This window comes from Passer domesticus, chromosome 6, assembly GCF_036417665.1.
Source record: "Passer domesticus isolate bPasDom1 chromosome 6, bPasDom1.hap1, whole genome shotgun sequence".
Classification (NCBI taxonomy): Eukaryota; Metazoa; Chordata; class Aves; order Passeriformes; family Passeridae; genus Passer; species Passer domesticus.
The window spans coordinates 39,611,557-39,635,991 of NC_087479.1; the positions used below are offsets into that span (position 1 = coordinate 39,611,557).

The 24,435-nt window shown below is 41.3% G+C and overlaps 1 protein-coding gene and 1 long non-coding RNA gene across 24 annotated transcripts in view; one reads left to right on the forward strand and one right to left on the reverse strand.

Moving 5' to 3' along the window:
- Positions 1-2,234: 2,234 nt before the first annotated feature.
- LOC135303272 (uncharacterized) lies at positions 2,235-12,349 on the forward strand. The gene is made up of 2 exons (XR_010364721.1): positions 2,235-8,488; positions 8,633-12,349. It is a non-coding gene; the product is annotated as an uncharacterized LOC135303272 (long non-coding RNA).
- CELF1 (CUGBP Elav-like family member 1) overlaps positions 3,773-24,435 on the reverse strand; it is a 65,687-nt gene continuing 45,024 nt past the window's right edge. For 13 of the 23 annotated variants that reach the window (XM_064424882.1, XM_064424885.1, XM_064424884.1 and 10 more), the window contains 4 exons: positions 23,028-23,141; positions 22,662-22,847; positions 21,657-21,800; positions 11,154-20,007 (listed from right to left, as the gene is read on the reverse strand). In XM_064424882.1, the coding sequence (XP_064280952.1) occupies positions 19,880-20,007; positions 21,657-21,800; positions 22,662-22,847; positions 23,028-23,141 (572 nt within the window). In that variant the 3' untranslated portion in view covers positions 11,154-19,879. Of the gene's footprint in view, positions 3,913-9,418; positions 9,525-11,153; positions 20,008-21,656; positions 21,801-22,661; positions 22,848-23,027; positions 23,142-24,435 lie in introns of those variants that run through there. The other 10 variants (XM_064424868.1, XM_064424875.1, XM_064424866.1 and 7 more) reach the window with 5 other exon arrangements.

Below are 24,435 nucleotides of genomic sequence, written 5' to 3' on the forward strand. Positions count from 1 at the left end.
TAGGGGAAAAGATGTTGAAGAGTCTAGGGGACAGTTTGTCTTGGACAGGATTATGAGGCTGCACAAGAATGAGGTCAAGCAAGCTGTGAGCAGCCTGGAGCATTGATTACATTACATGCAAATGAAATGGACTAACTGGCCAAAGATACTGGAAAGATGGAGGAAGCTTGAACAAAACCAGGGAATCTGCAAGTGGAAAGTTAGCAAATTGCTTTATTAAGTAACTGATGCAGGGATGAATAGCATGAGAAATGGAAACTGGGCCTGGCAAGTTGAAGAACAGGCTTGCGTGAATATTCAGGGATGTGACATCTAAGGAGGTCACATTTGGCCAACAGACGTAAGGTCCCTGACCCAGCAGGGCAGACTTCCCTCTAATGCCTGGAACAGAATACAAGATTCCTCCACTTTCTTCTTCTGTGGGATTTGGTGAGATTAGAATTCTGTGCAAAGCCCTCATCATGTTCTCACAAGTGAGAGCTGCTTGAAATCAGACGGTGGCTTGAGATAGAATCAGTGAATGGAAGAGTTTGATGAGTGCTCTGAATATTCTCTCCTGCAGAGGCCTACCTGCTGTGTCCTGTCCCATTCTTTTGATACTGAGCTACCTTTTCAAGTCCATAGTTTCTTCTCCCATTGCTGACAAACACTGTGTTCACTTACTGAGATTGCACAGTGTGTCTCACCCAACTGATTGATTCCCTGATGGAGGCACTCAGATGTTGACAGCACCCTGAACTGGTCTATTCTGACATATACTGGACATACTGATGTCTGGGATGCTTCATTTGAGCTAAAATTCTTGGTGTCTCAACAGGAGTGATAGGAGCAAATTTTCATCATTTTTAGACCCACCCAGCATCTCGATGTGTCACTTTGCACAGTTGTTCAGAGCTAGTTCAGGGCTAACCTTTGAGCATTTCATTCTGCGGCTGAGTAATGTTCCTGCCGTGCAATGTGCTGCATCTAGTGCAGTCTGGATTTTAACACACATACACACTGTCTATGCATTTTCAAAATAACTAACTTCATCCCCTTGTTCTATATTGACTGGTTGTTTATCCCCAAATAAAATAAAAATAAATATCTCATTCCTCTGTTTCACATCAGAGTTTACAGACTGCCAGTTTCTCCAGGAATTTTATGCCATATTTGCCTGCAAAGCACATGGTGGAGCTGTAGAGCTGTCTAAACTTCATTAGCACATCAATGAGCTTAGTCATAGAACTAAAAAGTAGGCAGGGGAATCTATTTCAGAGCATAAGGCTTCCTTCCTCCAGCGCTGGTTTCTCAGCGTAGAGCTTAAAAGTCATCAGGATTGACTAATGAGGCAATTCTGTAATTTAGCAGTCTGACTCAGAATGGATGCTCCTACCATTAGTTACAAATTCCTGGCTCAGAGAGACCATTCAGAGAAATATAACTCTACAAGCAACAGACCCTGTTGGTAGAACCAAGGGGGTACAGGTCTCTTCTGAACTGTACCCTCACCACACTGCAGTACAAGACTGTGCTCTGATCTTGTCCTACAAACCTCTGTAGGAACAAGTTTGTAACTAACCTTGTCCAGCTCCTTTTGAATCATCCAGCACTTAGTCACTCCTAGCAGCACCTGGATCAGGCCCAGGCGGTTCCCAATCTCTGTCATGATGCTCATGGAAGAATCGTACCGAGGGAAGGCTGTCTGCAGAAGCAGGGAGGAAAACACATGTTTTGCTATGAGCTGGTTTTCATGCCCTCTTGCTATTCCCCCTATCCTTCCTGGAGGGAGGAGCTGTACCTGCACGTCCCTGCGGCTGCGATGGATATCTGCAAAGCAGAGCAGACACAGTGCTTGCAGCGGCCGGTCACCATGCTGCAGGGCAATCTTCATGGACTCCTGAAAGAAATTGCCTCTGGTCAGTAGAACAGCTTGTTCCTGGTTCAAAACAGCAAGGCTGGGACTTTGGAATCCAGCCACTAAAAGCTCAGCTCCAAAGAAGTGGCACCATCTTTTAAAGCAAGGAAAATATTTTTCACATGTTCCTAACCAAAGGCCGTTCAGAGACCTACATTTTGAAGCCCTCTTGGCTACAGAAACCACAGCTTTAGGACTGGAAGATCTACAGTCAAGTGTGCATGGCAGGGTATCTCTCTTTCTCCAGTGGCGTGGCAGGATGCCCTGGCAGAGCCCCCCGAGCTCTGCCCTGCCCGTACCTCACAGCAATCCATGGCATCTGCCAGGCGCCCCAGCTTCCGATAGGCCACGGCCATGTGGTACTGGCTCATGGCACGGTACTTCAGGCTCCAGCCCTTCCCGTAGTCATTCACCAGCTCAGCAGCTTTACACGGGAAAAACAAGGCTTTCTCGTAGTCCTGTAAGGCATACAAGCACACAGACAGCAGTCACAGCAAAAATAAAGCAAAAAGGAGAGAAGGAAAAAGAGCAGCTATTTTTTATTTACTAATACTGCAACAGTTACCAGATTTCTGTACATCTTTAAACTTGTGCTGCTCGTCTTCCACGTGCAGTATTTTGGTGGATATCAAATTGTGAAAGATGGAATAGCCACATACTGAATTCTTATTTTTCTCTGGGTTCAGGACACTGGAGCAATGACCCAGCAAACGAATTTGATGTAGTATGCCATTAACTTTATTCTGCAGGAACCATTTGCCCTCCTCTATAAGCAGAGGCTGAAAACTTTCTCTGCTCTTACATCATCTCTACTTGTAACATCTACATGGAGCCTTCATTTTCTCTAAATGGTGAGTTTGGATCTCCAAGAGGCTCATTATCCATCACTGCAGGAAATGGGAACTAAGACTCATGGCCTCCTCAAATTCACAAAAAGTAATAATACATTTTAAACTTTTTTTTTTTGCATTAAAAGCATGTTAGAAATAAATCTTATTTTACAATAATTATGTAAAACTTATCTTAATATCTAAAACCATTCTCAAGTAAGTTATATGAGATCTCAGAAGTGAAAAAGTCCTCATATTTCTTTTCATTCTCCACAATGCAGAGAGGAAACCACAGCTTTTCAAATTTCCTTTCTCCCTTCTTTTTTCACACCTGAAAAGTATTCAGCACAATGTTATTTTCTTTATATTTGGTCACCACACTTCATGTGATTATCTTCTATGAGTGAAGAAATCACTCCTTGTGAGAAGAACCTATTATTTGCTGTTTGTACCTGAAGTTAGAGCTGGCAAATCACCTCTGTGCTCAATCCCTGCCTGGTTTTACCTACAGCTTGCTGGCAGCTATTTGCCTACAATGGTGGTAGAAATAGAGAATCCCTGAGTTTTGGCTGCCAGCCGTGTGTCTCTGATGTGATCTTCTTTGAAGCTAAGTTTGATCTCTTCCACACGCATATTCACAGCTGCTTCTGCTGTGCTGTGTAAACATGACACTAATCCTCCCATCCTTACTGTGGAGGAGAGTACTCCATTTGGATTTTACAAAGGGATTTTAGCTTACAATGCTCTTCACTTCCTATAGGGAAGACAAAGGCTGAAATCCACGTGATTTCAATGCTTCCCTGAATCTGTGGGACAATCACCCTCCTGTCCCTTAGGTTAGTGTACCTTTATCTGGGTGTAGAAGTTCCCCAGGCTGCAGCAGACTCGACACTCCAGCATCTTGTCATCGTTGTTGTGTGCGTAGCGTAAAGCTTTCTCAAAGCACTCCAAAGCCTTCTGGAAAATGCTGAGGCCCAAGAAGGCGTTGCCCATGCTGAGGCTCACCTGGCCATTCAGCTGCATGCTCACAGTGGTACCCTGCATGTTCAGGCATGTCTTACAGTAAGAGATGGTTTTCTGGAATTCACAAAGTTTCTCATTGCTGCGAGCCAGGTTTAGGTAGCTCTCTGTAAGGAAATCTGGGTTTTCCAGCTCCCGTGCTGTGTCAATCTGGACCACTGCAAACTTAGAGTAGAGAAGATAGTGTTTACAAAAGTGTGTAGTTTATTTAAATACAGCTCAAGCACCCACAGAGTAGCAGCCTGTGCTGGAGAAAGAGGCTCATCTCTGAGCAGGGCAGACAAGGCCATCAGCACATGGAGAAGCATTGTAAGCACTGAGCAGTTATCTGGGGGTTTAAAAGGCCTGTGAAGACTCAGAAGAAACGTCTCCCTCTCTTCACACAGTCTCTGGGCAGGGAAGATGAACTAGACTGGCTGTAAGGGGAAAACAGCTGTTAAATGGCCCGAAAGGGAAGCTGGTGAAGCAGGAAACATCTGACACAATGCAGTTCTGTTTTCTTCCACTCATTGTAATGTATCCCACTTTCTCTGGAATTCCTAAGCTATTAAAATAATCTATTAATAGAAAAAAGTAAGCTACTTCTTTAAGGAATTTTCTACTAATAAATTGCAGTCTTGATTTTGACAGTCTTGGTTCTATAACCTCCAGAATTTGTTGCATACTGTTCTCTTAAATGAAGTCTCTTTCAAGCTGCAAACTCTTCTAAGCAGTAACTCTTATGCTCTGTGATGAAGCAAGCACAAGCATTCAAGCTGGCTTGAATTAGTATCAGTAGCAAAGGTGAATAGTTAACAATTTTCATTAGACATTATCAGTTAGGATTATGGATTGCAAATTCCAAAGGAATCAATTACTTCCTTTTTATATTGTGGCTACACATAATAATTTAGGCTACTAGAACATTTTACATTATTTGGAAATAAAAACAAAACCAAACAAAAAACCCACACCCCCCCCCAAAAAAAAAACCCCAACAAAACAAAACAAAACAAAAACTCACAAAAAACCCCAAACAAAATCTCGAAACATCACCAACCATAAATTGTATATGTTGGGTTTGTAATTATCTTCTCAGTTTCCATTCCAGTTTAGGAAAGCTTCTATGTGGACTCAGTGATGTACACTAGCTCACGCTTCCTCACATTCCCTTAACTTTGCACAAGTTCTTCAGTATTTCCTGATTGCCACAGCCTCTTTGTGCAAAGTACGTTTTCCTCTCCAGAACAGGTTGAGCATCACAACCCTTCTTAAATCACTTTTCATTTCATGGCTTTAATTCTGACCATTTTTCTCCTGATATTTCCTCTCTCAATGGCTTATTGCTAAAGTTCTCCTTTCGCTATCCTTTCACCAGTTGCTCTGTAAAATCTTTAGTCTGACTGAAGTAATTTTTCCTTCCTAATACTGTGGAGAACTAAAATTTACGTACTCTGATCCCACTTTCTTTTCTCTTCTCAGGTAAGGAATTATGTTTGGGTATACTAAGCTCACTCTTTTGCCTTTTTTTTCCCATGAAATCTTCAGTATTTCCTTCTTGCCCTTTTTTCTTCTTTCCTCCCCAGTCAGTTTGTTGTTTTTGCCAGCAACTAATTTCACACCACTTAACAGAATTGTCTTCAAATGTTTTCCAAGTGTATTAATACCTCTCCCTTCTTCTTCATCCTAAGTACTTGGTTTCAATATAGGGCTTTGACACGTGCATGGCTTTACCAGTAAGGTGTGCTCCTCTCCCCGCTCCAATTCCAAACAGAGCTACCAAAAACTTTTCAATGAGATGTAGACACTTCTTTCACCTTTTGTTCTAAATGCTGAATGATAGGCAGTCTAGTAAGAGGCAACCCAAAACATCAGGACAAGAATATCAAAGCCCTTTAGTAAGACCCTATTTCAGGCTGGGATAGTTTCTTAAGACTATTACAACACTCTCTTGCCTTGTCCTACAGATCCTTGAGTTGCCCTCCCAAATGCTGCCTGCTGCTCTCTGTATACATCCTCTTACTTCTCAGATCCATACCCCAGCTTCTTTTTTTTTCATTTAATTAAACTCTTTATCCTTGTGTGCTGGCAATGTAACTTCAGCTGTTTTTTACCACTCTTCCATCAAGCCTCACATCCTTCCTTCTTTCTTCTATACTGTCCTGACAACTGGAAGCTGCTCTCTGAGCTCAACTGTGAGACATCTGGGATGTCTCAATTACCTCACCAAAACAGCATCTTCTTTTCCTCTCTAAATCAGCCCCCTGGCAAACAAATAATTGTAATTAGAAACCCCCAATATAAGATATATACTAGATATCAGCCAGAAGCTGAACAAGATAACAGACATGTCTCTACAAGAGAGATACTTATTCTACAGAATCCACTTGGAATTCTCCTTTTATGCTGACATACAGACTGTAAACAGCTTGTAGTTGACAAAGGCCCTGCTCTCATACCTTTTCTTGAAGCCTGATAACGTGGTGTGCCTGTATGTGGGAAATAATCAAGACAGCTTCCCATGAATAACTGAAGAACTTCAATAACCCAGGAATCCTGATGAACCAGATCCAGTGAAAAATCAGATTCTGTCTATCTTGTGAGCTGGAGCTCTTGGTGAGCACCGTGATCACAGCAGTCCAGAACATGCACTCAATAGCTGGTATTTTCTGTTACACACAAAACACCCCCCACTTCAGGTTCTGATCTCCAGCCACGTTCCATCGTGGGTGCGACACAATGGCATGCATTCATCTCCAGTTCACCTTACCTTCAGCATGTCTTTGTATCTGCCCATCTCTGCGTGAGCAGTGATGAGGCAACCCAAAACCCGAAACCTGCCAGCAGGATCCGCAGACTTCTCCAAAACCCTCATCCAGACTCGCAGGGCCTTTTCGGTCTGATTAGATTGGTAAAGATGGAGTCCTTTCTCTATCTGCTGCTTTGTCTGGTCCTGACCCATCTCCCATGGATTAAAAAGCCTCATACACTAACCTCTAAGGATAGCAAAAAGGACGTGCTTACAAGAGAACACAACGTAAAATGCCCCACTAGAAGAGGGCAGGTTGTGTGCTCAGAGGGCCCAGAGCCGTAAGAGCCCAGCCATGTCAGGGGGCTGGAGCTGTGGTAGGCAATGGCAAGAAGTGGTTGCTCAGCACTGAAGGCAGAATCCCAAATCCACTAGGCAAACATCTTGCTTGCTAGGGCTCCATCAGTGCATTCGTCTGTCCAATCCCGTAAACAAAGAGCAAAAGCACGACAGAGAGAGAAAGAGAAAAATCTCAAGCCTCAGGAGTGAAACTCAATCTGGACAGCCAGTGCTGGTCTCCTCCCTATTGGCTGCAGCTGCTCCTGCCAGTCCAGCTCACGTGGCTCCCAGGAATTCTAGTCAGGCTCCCCAGCTCCCAAGGTCACGGTGCCAACTGCCCACCCCTGCCCGCCAGTATGCAGCTTATAAATACCCCAGGGAGAGACAATTGGCTGCAGTCACAGCCGCAGGATGCCGCGGCTGTCTCTTTCCTCTCTGGCCATCCCCTTAGACAAGCACTGCTGGTGGTGGGCTAGCTTGGGAGGAAGCAGACTCAGCTGGAATACTAGCTTTAGAAAAAATATATGCCTTAGAAGTCAGGTGTGAACAAGGCAACTTCAGTGTGTGCACACGTGCAGTGTTACACTTGAAAAAATGTACTTGATATTTTGCTAGGCACAAATCAGCCTCCCTTTTGAGGACCTCATTTGGCATCATGGACTTTTTTTATGGACATAGGTCAGCTCTGTCACAGATTTGCTGCAAACACACCTCTGACTTCCTAATTTTAGGGACAAGGAGCTAACCATCCTGGAAACCTTTATTCTTGACTGAATGTCGCTCCCTGTCATCAGATGAAAGTGGCAGTCCTCCAAAAGTTTCCAACAGAAGTCAACAGCACTGTTTAAATTCTGCAGCCAGAATTTGACAATCTTTTATGATGAATAACAATAAAGACACAGAACAAGAGGTATCTGCACTTTTTGGTTGCAGGAGAGAAGTATTAGCCCCATTAAAAGATACGTTTATGTCTCCCACACTGCAGACTGGCTCCTCCATGAGTCACATTTAATACTCTCACCAGTGTGCTGCAGCCTTGTTGGTCCAGAGATTTATTCAGTCCTTCTTAAGAAGACAGAGCAAACCCAGGGGGAGGGGAGCAGGTGGAGAATACTACAGGGATATTGAATGTTTTTCAGATGTAGAAGTTCCAAGAACCAGTTTTGTGATCCTTTTACTGGGCAAAGAGAAGCAATTTGAAGTTTTAACAGACCTGCCTGCAATACCAGTCATGTTTCCAGCTGCCTCCCTGATTCTTGGTGAATTTGGTAGCCGTTCTTCCCCAAGCAAAGGTCAATACCTACAGAATCACCTCAAAGGGTACCAATAGAACTATCTTGGTCTGTCAACAAAAACCCAAGGGAGCCTTCCTCAGGTAATATCCTTAAGAAAAGCAGGATGCAAAATAAGGAATGATTGTCTACCGAGAGACTTTACATCATAGCAGTTACAATCTTAAAGGATTACATCTGCCTTTATCCAAAATTCCCTCAAAAAAGTATTTCAAAATACTTTTGGGAGCTCATATACACTATGATATTTGCATTATTTAACTTAGCTTTGTCTTTCAGAGATGTAATGTGCTAGATGGTAGTTCAGCAGAGACTGTATGTAGTCTCAAACTCTGGAAGTAGAAACTATGGAAAAATCTACAGAAGCTGAAGAAAACTAATGGTGAGGCACTGCTGGTTAATGTGTGAAAATCACTTCAGCAGCAGTTAAAATTATTAGCTAGGTACTTTATAGATTTTAGGACTTGCATAAAAGTCTGATTCAGAATATTAAAAAATCTCTCCTCCTTCTTTTATGTCTCTCTAGATGTAGGTGATGGGATGGAAACAAGATGCAGAAGATCAGACCCCATGGAAAGCATTGACAATAGTGAGGCCATTCAGATTTCTAGACTTGGAGAAGTTAAGAGGCCACAAAAGCAGCCACTTGGAGCCTGCTCCGTAACAGAATCAAGCCAGGACTCAGGTATGGGGAAAACAAAAATTATATCATTCTTGGTAGGTCAGACTATTTTGCAACATTAACCTTCCACAAGTGAGCTGTCTGTAACTCAAACTCATCCCAAGATTGTTTTGGACCATGTCAGTAAAGCACTGCTCCCTTCCTCACACAGCACAGCCAAAATGAAGAGGGTGCCTTGCAGCCTGACAAAACCCATCTAACAGGACATGATCTACACTGCATTTTGTTAACCTCACTTTGCCTCCTTGCTTTTGAGCACTATGACAGTGCTCAGTTTCTCAGGAATCAATTCGCAACTCACCTGTTGAGATAAAAACACCCTAGTAAAATAAGGGCTAAATCCATCAAGTTCAAATGGGTCATTTTCAAAAAACCACAACATGCTCTAATATGGAACACACCACTCTGAGCCCAGCTGCAGCTGCCTAAATAAGGAGGGATAACAGATCAACACTGCCTGCCTGTGCTACTTCAAAAAAAGCAATGGCATCTGTTTGTGGCTCAAGATAGCTGTAATTCATTCAAGATTCAGGTACAGCTTCTACAGTTAATAATCCACAGTTTCTCCTCAGGAAGTGCAAATAAATGAGCCTGAATGGTGCTTGGCAACATCAAATAAGGGAACCTTACCTGTCATATATGCAGTGTGGCTCATCAGGCACTCACTTCTTCAGAGAGACCTCACTGACCTGCTTCTCCTCCTCCCCCCTGCTCTCCATAATGCCCCCGGTGACTCCTGGATGTATGAAGAGAGCAGAACGTGGCAGGTGAAGTGAGCAAGACTGGAGTAAAAACACATAGTGAAAGGTGGAGGTGGATATGAGAGGAAAAAGGTTTCTCCTAGAACATTCAGCATCAGGATTTCATCTGCAACTTTGTGCATTTCCTACAAATGCTGTTAAATGTAACCACTCGTGTGAAAATGCTGATTATTTTCAGAGATTAATGTACTGGCTCTTAGGTGCAGTTTGATTGTGTACAGATTGGTGGTGGCCTTTTAAGTTGAAGAAAAAGCCTTAAAAAATAAAAAAAACTCCTGCGACCCAAGAGTGATCTGGTGTCAGTTCTGTAAGATGTAGCTGGCAGAGCTTTGATTGTGTAAGACAAGGTGAGTGAAATTTGTGCACAAGCTGGAATCTTCCATTCAGCCTAAACAAACTCTTTTTCTCATTCAATTGTTTCTCTCCATCCTTGGCCTCAAGTTGTATATAAACTGAAATCCCTCCAGCCTCTCTCCTCAACAGCTGCAAATTAACTGCGGGGATCCCAGCACAGTCTGTAACAGGTGGCTCTGTGCCTCGTGCCGCAATTGGTGCGCTCAGGGCAAGGAATGCAGCACTGAATCCTGATGCTTTGCAAGGGCTCTCGGATTTACAATCATGTAGGAAGTGATGGGGTGAAACAGAGTATCCCAGATAACACAGGAAAATTACATGGAGGAGAAACATAGTGGTGCTAAAAACACTTGCAAGTCTCCAAGATGCAAGACAGCAGAAGGAAGGAATAACATCAGGGAATTTTAGGAGCTTTCAGAAATGCAGCAAAATCAAGGCCATTGTGATACTTTCCTTCTGAGAGAGGCAATATTCGTGTCAAGCTTGTGGCAGGCTTCTAAATGCTTTGGCTATGCCGAATACTTTTTATTAATTTGAAGTGAGTCATCATAAAAGATCTCAGTTCTAAGAGCAAAGCAGGTAGCCTTTGCTTATCACTAGCAAGTAATCCAAATCCATTTGCAGTTTCCCTGTGCAGCACTTCCAGGATGAGGAGCACTGAGGGCTGCCTTGATGGTACCTTGATGCTGCAGAACCAGGACAGATTCAGGCAGCTTGACTGTGGGGGAAGCTGGAAGGGGAAGGAGGCGATGGCAAGTGTGCAGCTTGTGAGTGGCATAAGCTGGTGCCTCTCTAATCCCACACAGCACCACCACTGGTGCTGCTCCTGCAGAGCTGAGGGCTGCTGCTCTGCCCAAGCTACTGAGCCCCTGAAACAGCCTGAAGCACAAGTGCATGGACAGGCAAGAGGCCGCATGGCACCAGTTCTGTGAGGCTGCATATGCCTACTCCTCACCCCCAAGTGTTGCACATATTTGCATTATCCAAGATCCTCAGCTCTTCCGTATCTAAAGGGGACTTGACTGTCAAATGATCAAAATGGATGTATATCAACCAGAAAACCTCTTCAATTTCTACTCAGAGTAGCCATTTACACAGAAGTAAAAGTCAAGTGGTATTGGGCCATGAATATCTTTGTGTCTCACAACTAAGAAACTGTAAAATAGTTCTCTCATCTTTCTCTTCATGTTCTCACACTTGGACCCCAAAAAGAACCTCAAGTTTAAGACACAAATACAACACACAAGGACTCTTCTCAAACAGTTTAATAGCAAATAAACAAAGGAAGGTACCACACTTGGCATATACAAAATGACTTGTTGTCGGTGTGTCTGTGCAATTAAAACAGCTTTAAGTTGCCCTTTGGGACAAAAAGAAAAAAAACACACACACAAAAGGAAGAAAATTCCTTTAACACATACTCGCTTGTTCCAAACTTGTAACAAATCTTTTCATTTTTAAATCCACTACACAAACTCTGTGATCAGATCAGAAAAGCAACATGCGCTCCTCTGCTTTTTAAACCATTAAAGTAAAATCTGTAATTCTCTACAGAGTACAACACAATTTCACACAAAAAGACATTTTGTTTTGCAAATCAAAACAAGAAAAAAAAAGAACAGCTCAAACAAGGTAAAGAAAAGCATTTCTACGACTGAACCACGACTTCGAGTTGATTAAATCCCGTTAACTGCAGAACAGACTCTACATTTGGTCATAGTGGCAATTTGTTTTCTCGTCACATTGTGAATCACTTTACATTGTTTTCTAGTAGAAAAGGCAAAAAACTGTACAAAACCCCTAGTGTTAAATACAATGTTTGTACCAATAAAAAAGCCCACAGGTTTGTCTCCAAAATGTAAATTTTCTTTTTAAATTATTCACAAAAAGCAGCCAAAAATCAGAAAGGCAGCTGCTGCTCCACTGTCTCAAATCCATTAAAACCACCACAGAACAATTAAAACAACCAAAGGAAGAAAAGGAAGGAAGAAAGGAAAGAAACACCCAACATTTGGCATTTTGGTTTTCTTCAGATATTTTTCCACAGGTTTCCCCAAGGTTCCTTACGGAACCAAACGCACACGTACAGAAACGTACTGGCAGCTCCTCCACACACTGCAGGCCATCAGTGCCCCCTGGCACACAGCCCTGTGCATTCAGACTGTGGGACTAACAGCAGCCAGCCCCCAACCCTACTTCCCAAATAAATGAGTCTCTACCCTTTTTCATTCAGCCTCACGATTCACTCCCAAGGTACATGTATCATATTCAAATTGTTCTCTTTTGTAAGCAGATTAAGGACTGTCTACACAAGTCTGGTCAACACCTAGTGAGAATACAGTATCCTCAACCAACTCAGGAGTAGGACAGAAAACAATCTTTGCATCTTTACATTATCCCAAACACTGGACAAAATGAAGATTTCTATCCAGTCAAACTCTACTTGTTTTCTCAGCAAAAACTCTTCTCCTGGAATTCCATTTCACATTATTTCAACTGTTAAGATACTTACACTAGCTTGCTGCTGCTTCTGACTGAAACTTCATCACAGCACACACTCTTCAGGTGCCTTCATTTAGAAGCTACCTCCCAGTTTCTACCTGTGCAGATGGTACGTAGGGCAGGGGAAGCCTGCTGCCCAGAGAGCAGTAACCTGTTCATCCTGCAAGCCATCAGAACTGCTCAGCTCATTACCCAATTAAAAATGAAACAAAAACTAAAAAAAGAATCTCCGCAGAGATTCCCCAGCTAAGGCCCTTGAAAAGAGAGCTGGGGATGGTACCCTGTTCAGGTAACAGCTTCAGAGGCTGTTGTATTGTGCTTGTCATTTGGGAAAAGAGCCAGCAGTTGTAGGACCAGTGTTACAAATGCTTTCTCTGGGAAATTTAAAACACTTTATTTCATGAGCTAACCTAGATCCTTCCAGAATCCTGCCACCAAACTCTGACTGATGGTATTAGACTGGGGCTGGACTTCACAGAAATGTGCCCTGAGTTGTGCAAAATTCTCAGTGTTTGAAATGAGCCCTAGCTTCAGACAGCTTTGGAAACAGAAATGTTGTGAGTTCCCCCACCTTCCTGCTCCCAGCTATCCCCTTCCACCAAAACTTCCACTAGGGGAACAGCGTAACCAAGCACCCTCAGAGCTTCTGACAGCGCTGGAGATGGAGCAAGGTCCAGGTGCTCTGTCAGGCAGACAGTCTAAGTGCACAGGTAGATGCCCTCAGGTGGCTTCCGATCAGATATTTGTCATACCAAAACCACCAATTTAAAGGATACCTTTGAAACCCATTAAATTGCTCAGTTTTTGCACAAACTATAGAAAACAGAGAGGTGAAGGTGATATATAGGAGGGTGTGAAGAAAACAGCAGGAAACATGCACAACATTTCTGGGCACTATCTTAGTTTGAAAGATTAAAACAAAAACATCACATTTTGCTGAGGAGATTGTAGTTACAAAAAAAACCCAAGCATGCCAGAGCTTAACAAAATACAACATCAATTTTGATCAAATTTTCACTGCAGACTGATAATCACACAGGGAAGCAGGGGAAAAAATAAAAATAATAATTAAAAAAAACCCCAGTAAATGTCAGGGCAAAACTGTAGCTACAATCAGAGGAAAACGTAGTTCAAGTGTTTTCTGTTGATGCCACTTCAAGTCACAAGTTTGAACTCATAAAAACACATGCTGTCTCCTCAAGCACAGAAACCAGATCAGCAAAATGTGACTAGGAAGTCTCCTGAAAGATTGAGTCACACCATATAATTGACTTTTTCTTTGAACTGTTTTTAAAACTAAGCACACAGAAAAAACTAAGCCTAGAAAGTGATTGGCTGTATGTTCACAGAAATACAAATACTCCACAAGGTATGCTAGCAAGGCTGCTCTGAAGACAAATTACAAAGAATCAGATTCACAAAATCAAGTGGTTATCTTACGAAGGTCTAGAAAAATAGAAATTCTTTTATATTCAAATGCAAGTTTAAATATTCCCCTTCAGCAGTCTTTCTAGCAAAACCAATTTGGCAGCACAAAAAAAAAAAAGAAAAAAAAAAGAAAAGAAACAAACATAATAAAAATACACATCAGCATCAAAGGTCAACACAAGGTCAAAGGTGAGAGTTCAAGCATCAGAGAAGCTGAAGAGACAAGGATTTGGACGATGTACTTGAACGCCACATCGACATGCTTTAGGCACAACGATGAACAAACGGCAGGAATCTAGAAAAAAAAACAAACCAGAAAGAGGGAGACCCACTGAGTTACACAGAGCAGTACATCCAAACACGGAGAGAGAGAACAAGAATGGGCACTGTACAATGAGATCTCCTGGGGAAGGGAGTTGACAGGGAAGGGCAGCACATGCCAACGATGGACAAGTAAAAGTCAAAGTACATGAAAGACACCAAGTAAACATCAAACTGCCAGAAACCAAATGGAAGCAGAGGCCTGGATTTCCCTCTCAGCACCCAGTCTGGGGAGCATTCCACAGCCTAGTGACACACTGGTTAGAATGCCCCGTGCCCAGTGTGTCTTCTACCTCTGTTTAGAACAGAGTACACTCCCTCCCCAGGAGACCGATTCCAAAAAATATGGCTCCAGGGCAAACATTTGCCCACAGAGACTGAGACCATGAGACACAAGATAGAGGACACAAGGGATTCACAGGTGGTTTGATGTTTGAGACTTTTCTTGCACTCTAACATGGCAAGTTCTTAGGCAGTAGTAGCCCAGCAAATCCACGTTTTTTCCTTTAGCTACAGTCTCTTCTCATTCCCTAGGAGCCCATGTAACTGGGGGTGAGTGATTTGGAAAAGGGAAAAAAAAAAGATTATACAAGACAAAAAGCTCACACATCAGAGAAGAATTCCTTAAGACTTGACTGCAAGTTAAGACTTGTCCTAGCTGAGCACTTGTCATACCATTAGACCTGCACAGGGATTTTCCATTCCCAACCTTTTATGTAACAGCCCTCAGCTCCCTGGTTCATGAGGAGGAGATTGTGGGCTCTGAGAAGCTCTACAGTCACTGTTGCCAGTTTGATGAGCAGAAAAAATGTGTTTCCTGAAATTTTCTTGAAGAGTTTATTAAAAAATAATCCTTATATTAAGTGACCTCTTATATAAATACCTCTGTTCCCTCTCCTCAGCTTGTGAACTGCAAGAGACAAGGAACAGTTTGGGATGAGAGTGGGAGGCAGAAGAGAGAGGAAATGGTTTGTTTTCTTATTCTGCCTCCCCACTCTGCCTCCCCCAACTCCCCTTTAGCTCCTGTTTGTGGCCTTAATCTTCAGCACATCTCAAAGCTTCTGGTTACAGACTAGAACAAGGTGAGATTTGCATATTATCTAACATAATTTGAGAATAGCAAGTGTTGCATTCTCATTCCAAAGCAACAAGAAACACATTGTCTACTAAATCAGCAACACTCCTCTTATTAGAACTGCTTAGATTAATTTGCTTTTCATGCTTTCCAATAAAGGGAAAGGACTTTAGTACAGATTTTAAACCAACACCAGCAAACAGAGTACAATGCAACTTTTGCACTTGTTTCTATATTTCAAGAAATACTCTAGGTAATTTGCAGATAGGTGCAAGATTTCACTTTTAAACCAGAAAAGCAAATTCATCATGAACTGAGGCATGAGAAACAACAAGAAGCATGAAATCAAGTGACATCTTAGCATGCACCACTGATACCCTCTGTGTGATTTATCTGGGGATTTTCTTGATATGGATTTTTCAAATACTTCTCCCAGCTATGTTGAGTTTTATCAAAGCCCTATGGAAAGACTGGCCTATAAAAACAGAACCATGAGATGCTGGATGAGGTCTTAATGACTTGAAGAAAGTTTTTCCAGTTTGTCCTTGTTTTATTCTCACAATCATGATAATTCTGCCTTCTGTGTTTTATATTTTGTGGCAGGTATGCTGGGGATATCAATCATCTTTATGTTTAAATGTCTGCACCAAGAAGCTTTCAAAGCATTGTACCTATTCATAGTTGCACCCTTCATTTGCAATTTCATTTATCCAAGTTGGTTTTATGCATTTCCAAATAAAACAGGAACAAATTCATTCTGCTTTGTTGTTCTTCCCTAATCCACAGCCATTACCACAGTTCAGTTAGATTCAGCTTGCATGATAGAATTATCATAATATGTGACTTTCAGTATTCAGGTGAAATGTCCTGGTAGATGCATTTGCCAGTGAGATTCTTCTGGGCTGGAATTTTTTAAAAATGCCAGCTTTGTATTATAAAAAAGCTAAACTACAAGGAGCTATCCTATTTGGAACTGTTGATTATCTAGGGGACTGAAGAAATTATGATTTCACTTACTATACTACTGACACTAAGCAGTATCAGGCTAAGTTCATAATTCTTTCACCTTGCTATGTCAGTAAAATCAAGTATCTCCTGAGAAAAAGAACAAATCTATGAAGTAGACAATTTCCACCCTGTAAACTAAAAATATTTTAAGTATTTCCTGGTGGCACACGTAATAAGGAATTCTATTTCATCAGAATTTCTTTTAGCTTTTCCTGTAGAAAATAAGGTTCTTTGGTTTTAAGCGATAGCATACTTTGTCCATGTGGCTGCTTCAGCCAACTTTCTGCAGTTTATTTGAACTCCCCCAACTCTTATCTTACTATCCAGGAAATAAGAGTATTTGACACTGATTTCATTTGCACTTGAATGAGAGCATGATATGAACTAAAAATTTAAAAGCCCCAAGTCCCCAGAATCCCAGACTTTCCTGCTAATAAGTGAGGAAGAAAACTGGCTTAAGACTGAAAGGCAAGAGCAGCCTAAATCCCCACAATCAGCAGCAGCCACCAAACAGACACAGAGAAATGTTGACTTTATCTGATCAGCTTTGTTATCAGAAAAAAAAATCTGCCCAAGTCACAAACTTGATACATTTATTAACTTTGGCAACATACACATTGATACACCAAGAAAGGGAAATCTGAAACAAATACACAAAAAGGGCAACATCTTCAGCTGGTGAAAACTGATGCAGCTCTACTGCATTCAGAGAGCTGAACTGCATTGATTCAAACCATCTGAGGATCACATCTTTTAAAATTTAACCTGCATAGATTTATTTTCTTTTTCTTTTTGGCAATACTTATAGTTACGCCAGTAAGGCACAAGAGCTAGCCCAAGTTAGGTGTCTTAAGGTGATTATGTCTGGGAGGAGTCACTGATCAAACTAAGCCACAGTGTAAACTGGTGAATCTCCTCAAATTAACAGGAGTTGCACCTATTTGCAACAATGCCAAGCTTGATCTGTAAGTTACAGTATTAAGGACACAGTATAGATTGAAGAAGCTAAAATATCTAATTTTGGGCAACTGAAATGACTAGTAAACAGGCTAGAGCATCAGGTTAAAAGAAAAACAGGACAAAGGTCTTGGACAGAACAGTGGGGTAGGATGCAAAGAAGGTAAGAGTGACTGTAGAGACCCCAGAGCACAGTGCTCTCCTCCACTGGTTCACAGCATTCATCTTCCTCGTTTAGCAGTTGTTGGGCTGCAAACAGGCCACTGAAAATCAGTAGTTTCAATCATGCACATCATTATGTGTGTAAAACAATCACATTCAGGATTCTACAAAACCCTGGCCTTTTTTTCCAGTGAAATAATTTAGGTAATAAATATTCTCCACCCTGGAGCGGTATAAAACTTCTATAAAAATAGAAACAACATTCTTGGTTACAGCAGGTTGCACTTGGAGCAGTTGCTCCCACCTATGGTTTTTTATGTTTTTTTTTTTTTTCCTTTTTTTGAAAAGTATATAATTTATATATATATATATATATATAAAAATCCCATTATCACCCTGGAGGCCTTCACACTTCAACACTCTTTTCTCAGAAAACCAGGACACATCTTTCCTATGGTGCAGAATTCAAGTGTACATGGTTCACTTCAGTGTATGTTTACGTTTCTAGAGAGATTCAAATAATTAACACAGAAAGGTACCACATGCCAGCATAACTGGGAAATTTGGCAATCTGGCCTTTGAAATTTTGCCACCACAAAATTATTTAAATAATACTGACAGATTTATCTGTCTGCCATCAATATGGACAGACTGACATTAACTGCTTGATTTTCAATCTAAGAACTGGAAAGGGCTCCCCTCAGATGTTACCTATCAGGCCTTGTGATTCTGAGGTTTGAGATCCTAGGGGGCCCAGTCCCTAGAAATGCCCAAGATTCCCAACAGATCATGGCACACAAGTGGGGATTCGCACCCGAGATCTCAGGTTTGATGGGTTTAGTGCTCCTCCTGCTGGAGCAGAACACGAAGTCCTGACCCCATGTCTGACCCACACACATCATTTAGCAGCTGGATCCCAGAAGTGTTAGCTGGAGCCCTGGGAAACAGCCTTACTACTCAGGGATACAAAGAAAACAAGGAAAAAGAGATATTATGAGGTAAATTGAATTTCTGTTATAGATACAGAAATTGTAAACTTCCTCTTGTGACAGAGGTGGATTTTGGTGGTTATAAAATGGAACTCTACACAGATGTCTTGAAACAGCTCAGGCCAGAGTGTCAAAAGTCCTTTGAGCCCCCTAAACCAGTGAATATCAAAGGCCCATAGCAATGCACTAGCAATTTCACTGGTGTGCAGAAAAAGTGTGTGTTCAGTTAAGGGGTGCGTTCCATTTTCCTTCAATATAAAAGATAACAGCTTGTACCAAAAGGCAGAAAAAGACTGAATGGCTCAGTACTCTGGTTCCACAGCTCCTGGTTTAGCCTGTTTTGCACTGGTACACACCACCTTAAAGGAAAACTGCAGCAGAGAGATACACCTAATTACTAGACCAAGTCACTGCATGAATTTTGTTCATTTAAAAAAAAAAAAAAAAAACCAACAAAAAACCCCAACAAAACAGGAAGTTATCATTTCAATAAACAATCAGCACTTACATTATGCTTATGAAAAGGAATTCATAGCAATCTCTGCAAAAAAAGGACATTATTCCACAGAAATGGGCAATGTGATCAACTGTTAAGAAGAAAAATTGTCAAAAATTTCTGCAGGTCACCAGGGATCTAAAGTTTATTGTGTCCAGACCCAGATGTATTCATCCACACTAAGCTGCCTCTACCTTTCCACAAAACCTAGATGAAGTACATAGGTTAAGTTTTCTTATACAAGGAGAAATTCACTGCATCTCATTAATATTCCACTGTAGATAGAGTGTGAAATTTTCTGGGCAGAGACATTATTTAATAGTTTTATAAAGTGCTGTGTACATTCACACTGCTATACAGACCCTAGTTTATATACAGCAAAGAAAAAAAAAATCACTGCAGTTTTCCTTTGGCTTGTTAATGTGTTCACCCTTTTAGCCCGTCTCCTGCTTTAGAGATGATTTATTAAATCCCCACTGTGGCATACAGTTAAGGAAATTTCAAAGAGCAGATGGGGCATGACAAAGGCTACATGGAGTCAGTTCTTTCTCACCCAGGACTCTGTTCTCCTTGCCCATCTTTGTTTTCATCAGCTGTTCTGCGTTATTTCTGCTTTCCCTTCTCCTCTCTACCCCAAGGCAGTGTGGTGTCAGTTTCTGCTGCTCCCTTTAACCTTCTCTCCCCACCCCCAAGGAGCTGGCATTGGTCCTTCTCAACACACACTGGTTACAAACACAGCAAACTTCAAATAAGGGAGGAAAAAAAAAAAAACAAAACTAAACAAAAAAACCTCAGCGATATGGCACCTAAACTCCAAAGTAAAACACTGGAAACAAAAGCACAAACTTGTCCTCCATCCGAAGCAGGATTCTCAGCAGAGGCTGCAGCAGAGTCTTCGAGGGAAGATGTGCCAGATAGAAGGCATGGATCAGCTTCCAGGACTGTAAAAACACAGCCTTAGGGCTTCGAATCACTAAGTGCGCTCCTCTCCAACTTACCAGAAGATCCTTCTCACTCCAGTCCCGGAGGGGAGGGTGCTCAGTATGGCTTGCTGTCGTTCTTGGAGCGCTTGAGCTGTACTTTCAGCCGCTTCATGCCGATCTGGAAGCCGTTCATTGACTGAATGGCAGCCTGCGCAGAGACAGGATTGTCGTAACTTACAAAACCTGAGGAGAGGAAAACACACAATTACCCCGGGCCAGAGCTGCCTGTAATGGCTACTCACAAATGGAAACGCAGGCACTCACAAGGTCGGAGAGGACTGCATGAAGTGCCACTTTCAGAAGCTCACAACTGTTTCAGACTCCTCATAATAACTTCTAAAGCTCTCAAACAATGCATTGCTTTCTGACATATGGAACTTGGGCACTTTGGCCAGAAGATATACACAGCTTGGGAAATCAACATGTTTCAGTGTATCAACAAAATAAGTACTGCTGTTTACAAGAACTCATACCTGTGAGAAAACCAAACCTGGAAAATGTTCATCCAGATGCAAAAGCTCATTAAAGATACAAAAAGCTCATTAAAGATACAAGACAGGAACCACCCTCATGACATTATGGGAGAAGATTTGTTTGGAGTGAAATAGCTGCCAAGGAAGGGTAGCACTGGCACCACTATTGTTTAGGTTGCTCTCAGATGGAAGGTTGCACATCATTCCTGGAAAGATTATCCTGAAAATAAACTTCTCCAGTGTTTTGAAGGAGCCTATTTTAAATAACTCCATTCAATGTCTGAAGTGAAAATAACTCCCACTTCAGGCAATGGCAATGTGTCCATATATAAGTGTTATAGCTGAATGATCAGCATATTTCTGTGCTCTCACAAAGCATCAGATTGTCCAAACTTTTGGCTGAAATAAGAAAAAATTCAGGATTTTATGTAGACACAAAGCTATCAAAACCATAGAGAAAGGTGTGCCTCTCCCATTCCATCACAAGAAATCTCCATATAACAGTCATGAGAGGTTACAGCACCACAAAAATGCAATATGGTAACCACAATAGTTATATCTATAAAGAGAAATAATTCATAATCATAATGTGCTAAGTAATATGTACAAATTATTATTGAAACTATTGAAAAGATAGGAAGAGGCAAGAGGAAGAACTCTCTCAAGATTCCAGTCTGCAAACACAAATAACAATCACATATCATTCTGAGTTAGAAGGGATCCACAAGGATCAAGGAATCCAACTCTTAAGTGAATGGCCCAAAAGGGGATTGAAGCCACAGCCTTGGCATTATTAGCACAGTGGTCCAACCAACTGAACTAATCTCAGTGAGAAATATCTAGGGTCAGAACACTATAATAGGGCACAATAGTATGAAACTGTGAAAAGCAAAAAGTCACATTGAAAATCAGGAAAATACAGTTTATTGGTGGAAGCATTTGGTTTATTTATTTATTAGGAATATATAGATTCCCTACTTAGCTAGACTAGACAATATACTGAAAAAGAGATTACTATGAAAGTCACCTTTTTACAGGTAATGATTTATTAGAATAACAAAATATCCTGAGTTGGAATGGATCCACTAAGATCACTAAAGTCCCTGAGAATCACACTGTTCACCTGAGAGCACTTTCCAAACACTCCTTAAACTCTGTCAGGCTGGTGCTGTGACCAGTTCCCTGGGGAGCCTGTTCCAGTGCCCATGCACCCTCTGGGTGAAAAACCTTTTTCTAATATCCAACCTAAACCTCCCCATACCCAGCTTTTATCCTGGGTCCTGTCACTGGTCACCAGAAGGAAGAGATCAATGTCTGCCCCACTGCTTCCCCTCAAAGGAAGCTGTAGATCCAACATACCAAAACACTTGCTTAGATTGGTCTGCTTGTCAATGAAAACCTTGGCAGAGACGACATTTCCAAATGGCATGAACATCTGCAGCAGATCCTGATCCCCAAACTCCTGGGGAAGATGGTAGATAAACAGATTGGCTCCCTCTGGACCTTCAAACAAGTAAGAAAATAAATTCAGAAAGAGCATGGATATCACATACCCACTGCACAAAAAAGGTGGAAGAGACAGTCAAGACAAATTTTCTAGATAAAACAATGAAATTACTGTTTACAGTCCTGCAGACTTGATTCCAGAATAACCTTTGCTGGGATTGATCACTCAAATAATTCTAGCTCTTTCTGACCACTTTTGTTTGTACTTTACACATTGTGTCAAAACTGGTTCACAGATATTTGCTGTAATGACAGCTGAACAGTAAAGTTTGAGTGCTTTGTTCAGATGTTGACTGAACAAAAAAAAATGGATATGCAAAACCTGTGGTCCCAAAGCAATTAAGTAAATTTCCAAACAAAATACAAATAATCACATTGCTTGCAATCTGACAGATTCTCTTCTAAACACGCTACATTTTGCTGAAAACTTACTCCTACATTGTACATTACATTACATATTAAATTTAACCTGAATCTGAAGAGTGAAAAAACTGGCATTAAGTAGCTGTTGGAAGAGGTGAAGGACCCAGAAAACAACATTAACAAAACCACATCTGATTCTCTGACAGTGGGATCTGTCAGGCTGTGAACTCATATTCTGCTTCCCTCTGAGAACATTCAGGAGTATAATTAAGGAAGCACTTAAGACCAGACAAATCCCATGAGAAACATCCTGTATAAAAACTACTTTGAGCAGCCCTTAGTAGAAAGATCCCATAGACCTTTTTAATCTTCAGTAACTCCTGGATTCTAAGAAATGACACCAAATAAAAAAAATCTGCAGGCAAGGAAGGTGCAAGGGCTAAGCTTGCCCTTTTGAAAACCCGTCTCAAGTAGCTTCTATAACTTTCTGCCTACCTTCTTTTTGACTTCCTGCTGCACCAATACTCTGCTGTGTTAAGAGACTCTGGTTATAGAGTGTGGGCAGTGCAGCAGCAGCATATTGCTGGATTCCAGAATAAGCCTGTGTGAGGGCTTCCATTGTGCTACCTGTCCCATTTGAGAGACCACCACTGCCAAGTCCTCCATTTAAGGCTGCCATTCCTGTATAAGAAAAAGGAAATAAAAGATGACTGCGTGCTTCCACTGAGCCAGATCAATAACCTTTCAAATGCTCTGCACAATTACAAAAAGCAGGGAGCAAAAAAATCACCCCAGAGACCTATCACAGGCTGAGGAATGAGAATCAGCTATTCCCCCAAGCCAGCACTACACATAACTTACCTGCTAAAGAGCTAACGTTGAGGCCTGCTGTAGCACCTGCCAGTGTCTGCAAAGCTCCAAGAGAAGCCATTGGATTAACAGAGGAGCTGCTACTGGAACTAGGTGAGGAACCTGCTATTAAAATAAAACAATTAAACTTCAACCAATATTTTTTAGTCCTGATAATTCAACTTCTTCATTAAGTTATTCCAGTAGGAAAAACTAGTAAGGAAAAGATTCAGGCAACACAGGATATTTTATGTAAAAAAAAAACCACCCCAAACCCACACAACTTACTTGGTCATACTGCTTATATGTTCTAAGCCCTTCCTACATTTAAAAAAAATTCTACTTCATCATAACATCTACTCTTTGTAGCAATAACAATGTCAGTAAGACAACTAAGATTGAGACATTAAACAAATACTGGCTAAACTGTATCTCAACATAAGGTAACCAGCAGTGATGCCCTGTTTCCTGCTGTCTAAAGTAAGAGTCACTTGCTATGTATTAACACATATCCTTGAAACATCACTCAAGGTGAAAAAGACCTGCAACACAGGTAGTAGGGACATTAAAAAAGGCTGAACATACGGTTTTCCCATACTGCCAGAACAGGAACACCACATGCCCAGATTATTTTGACACATTAAATAATTTTCTATTAAAAATCCTGCTGCCGCAGCTGGGGCTAGGACTGAGAGACATCTTGAAATGTACATCCAAAAATAAACAGCTCGTCCTCTATTCCAGCAACATCTTCAACTACATTGATTCAGCTAGAGAAGTCTATCAATATAGTACCTAGGACAGTAACAGCTTACATGGCTCACCAAATTCTACACCAGGTAGGGTTAGTTCTACGGAAGCCAACATCAAAATCATGAGAAAAAAAAAGCTGGTATGTCAAAAGAAAAAGAAGTTCACACTGAGATCATCTACAAAGATTTTGGAGATGATAAAATAAGAAATGCATAGTATTTTCTGCAGAAGAAAAGCTATATGTATTGCTATTAACCAAGATATTTATATTTACTGCATAAAATGCACTAGAAAATATTTATGGATGCTAAAAATTAAAAGATATTGAAGACTGATGCTGTAGAGGCATCTTGTAATCTGTTTGCAAGAGGAATTTAACAGTTTGACCAAGGAGATAAGAGAATTGAATTGGAGGAGTTTCCAATTTTCCTCATGTTTTTGTGATTCTCAATTATGCTGCATACATCCATTAAAACTTTTAAAAGAATTGTCAGCATCTTTCAAGTAGTTTCACACACACTTAATATTTACCATTTCATCTTTGTGGCATAAAGTGTCTACTGGGGTGGGATATTGCAACTATTTAAATGGAATACAGCCTAACAACCCCCCCAACTAAAGTAGCTGTACCTAACCAAAGCTGCATGAGAACCAGAGCTGCACTTCA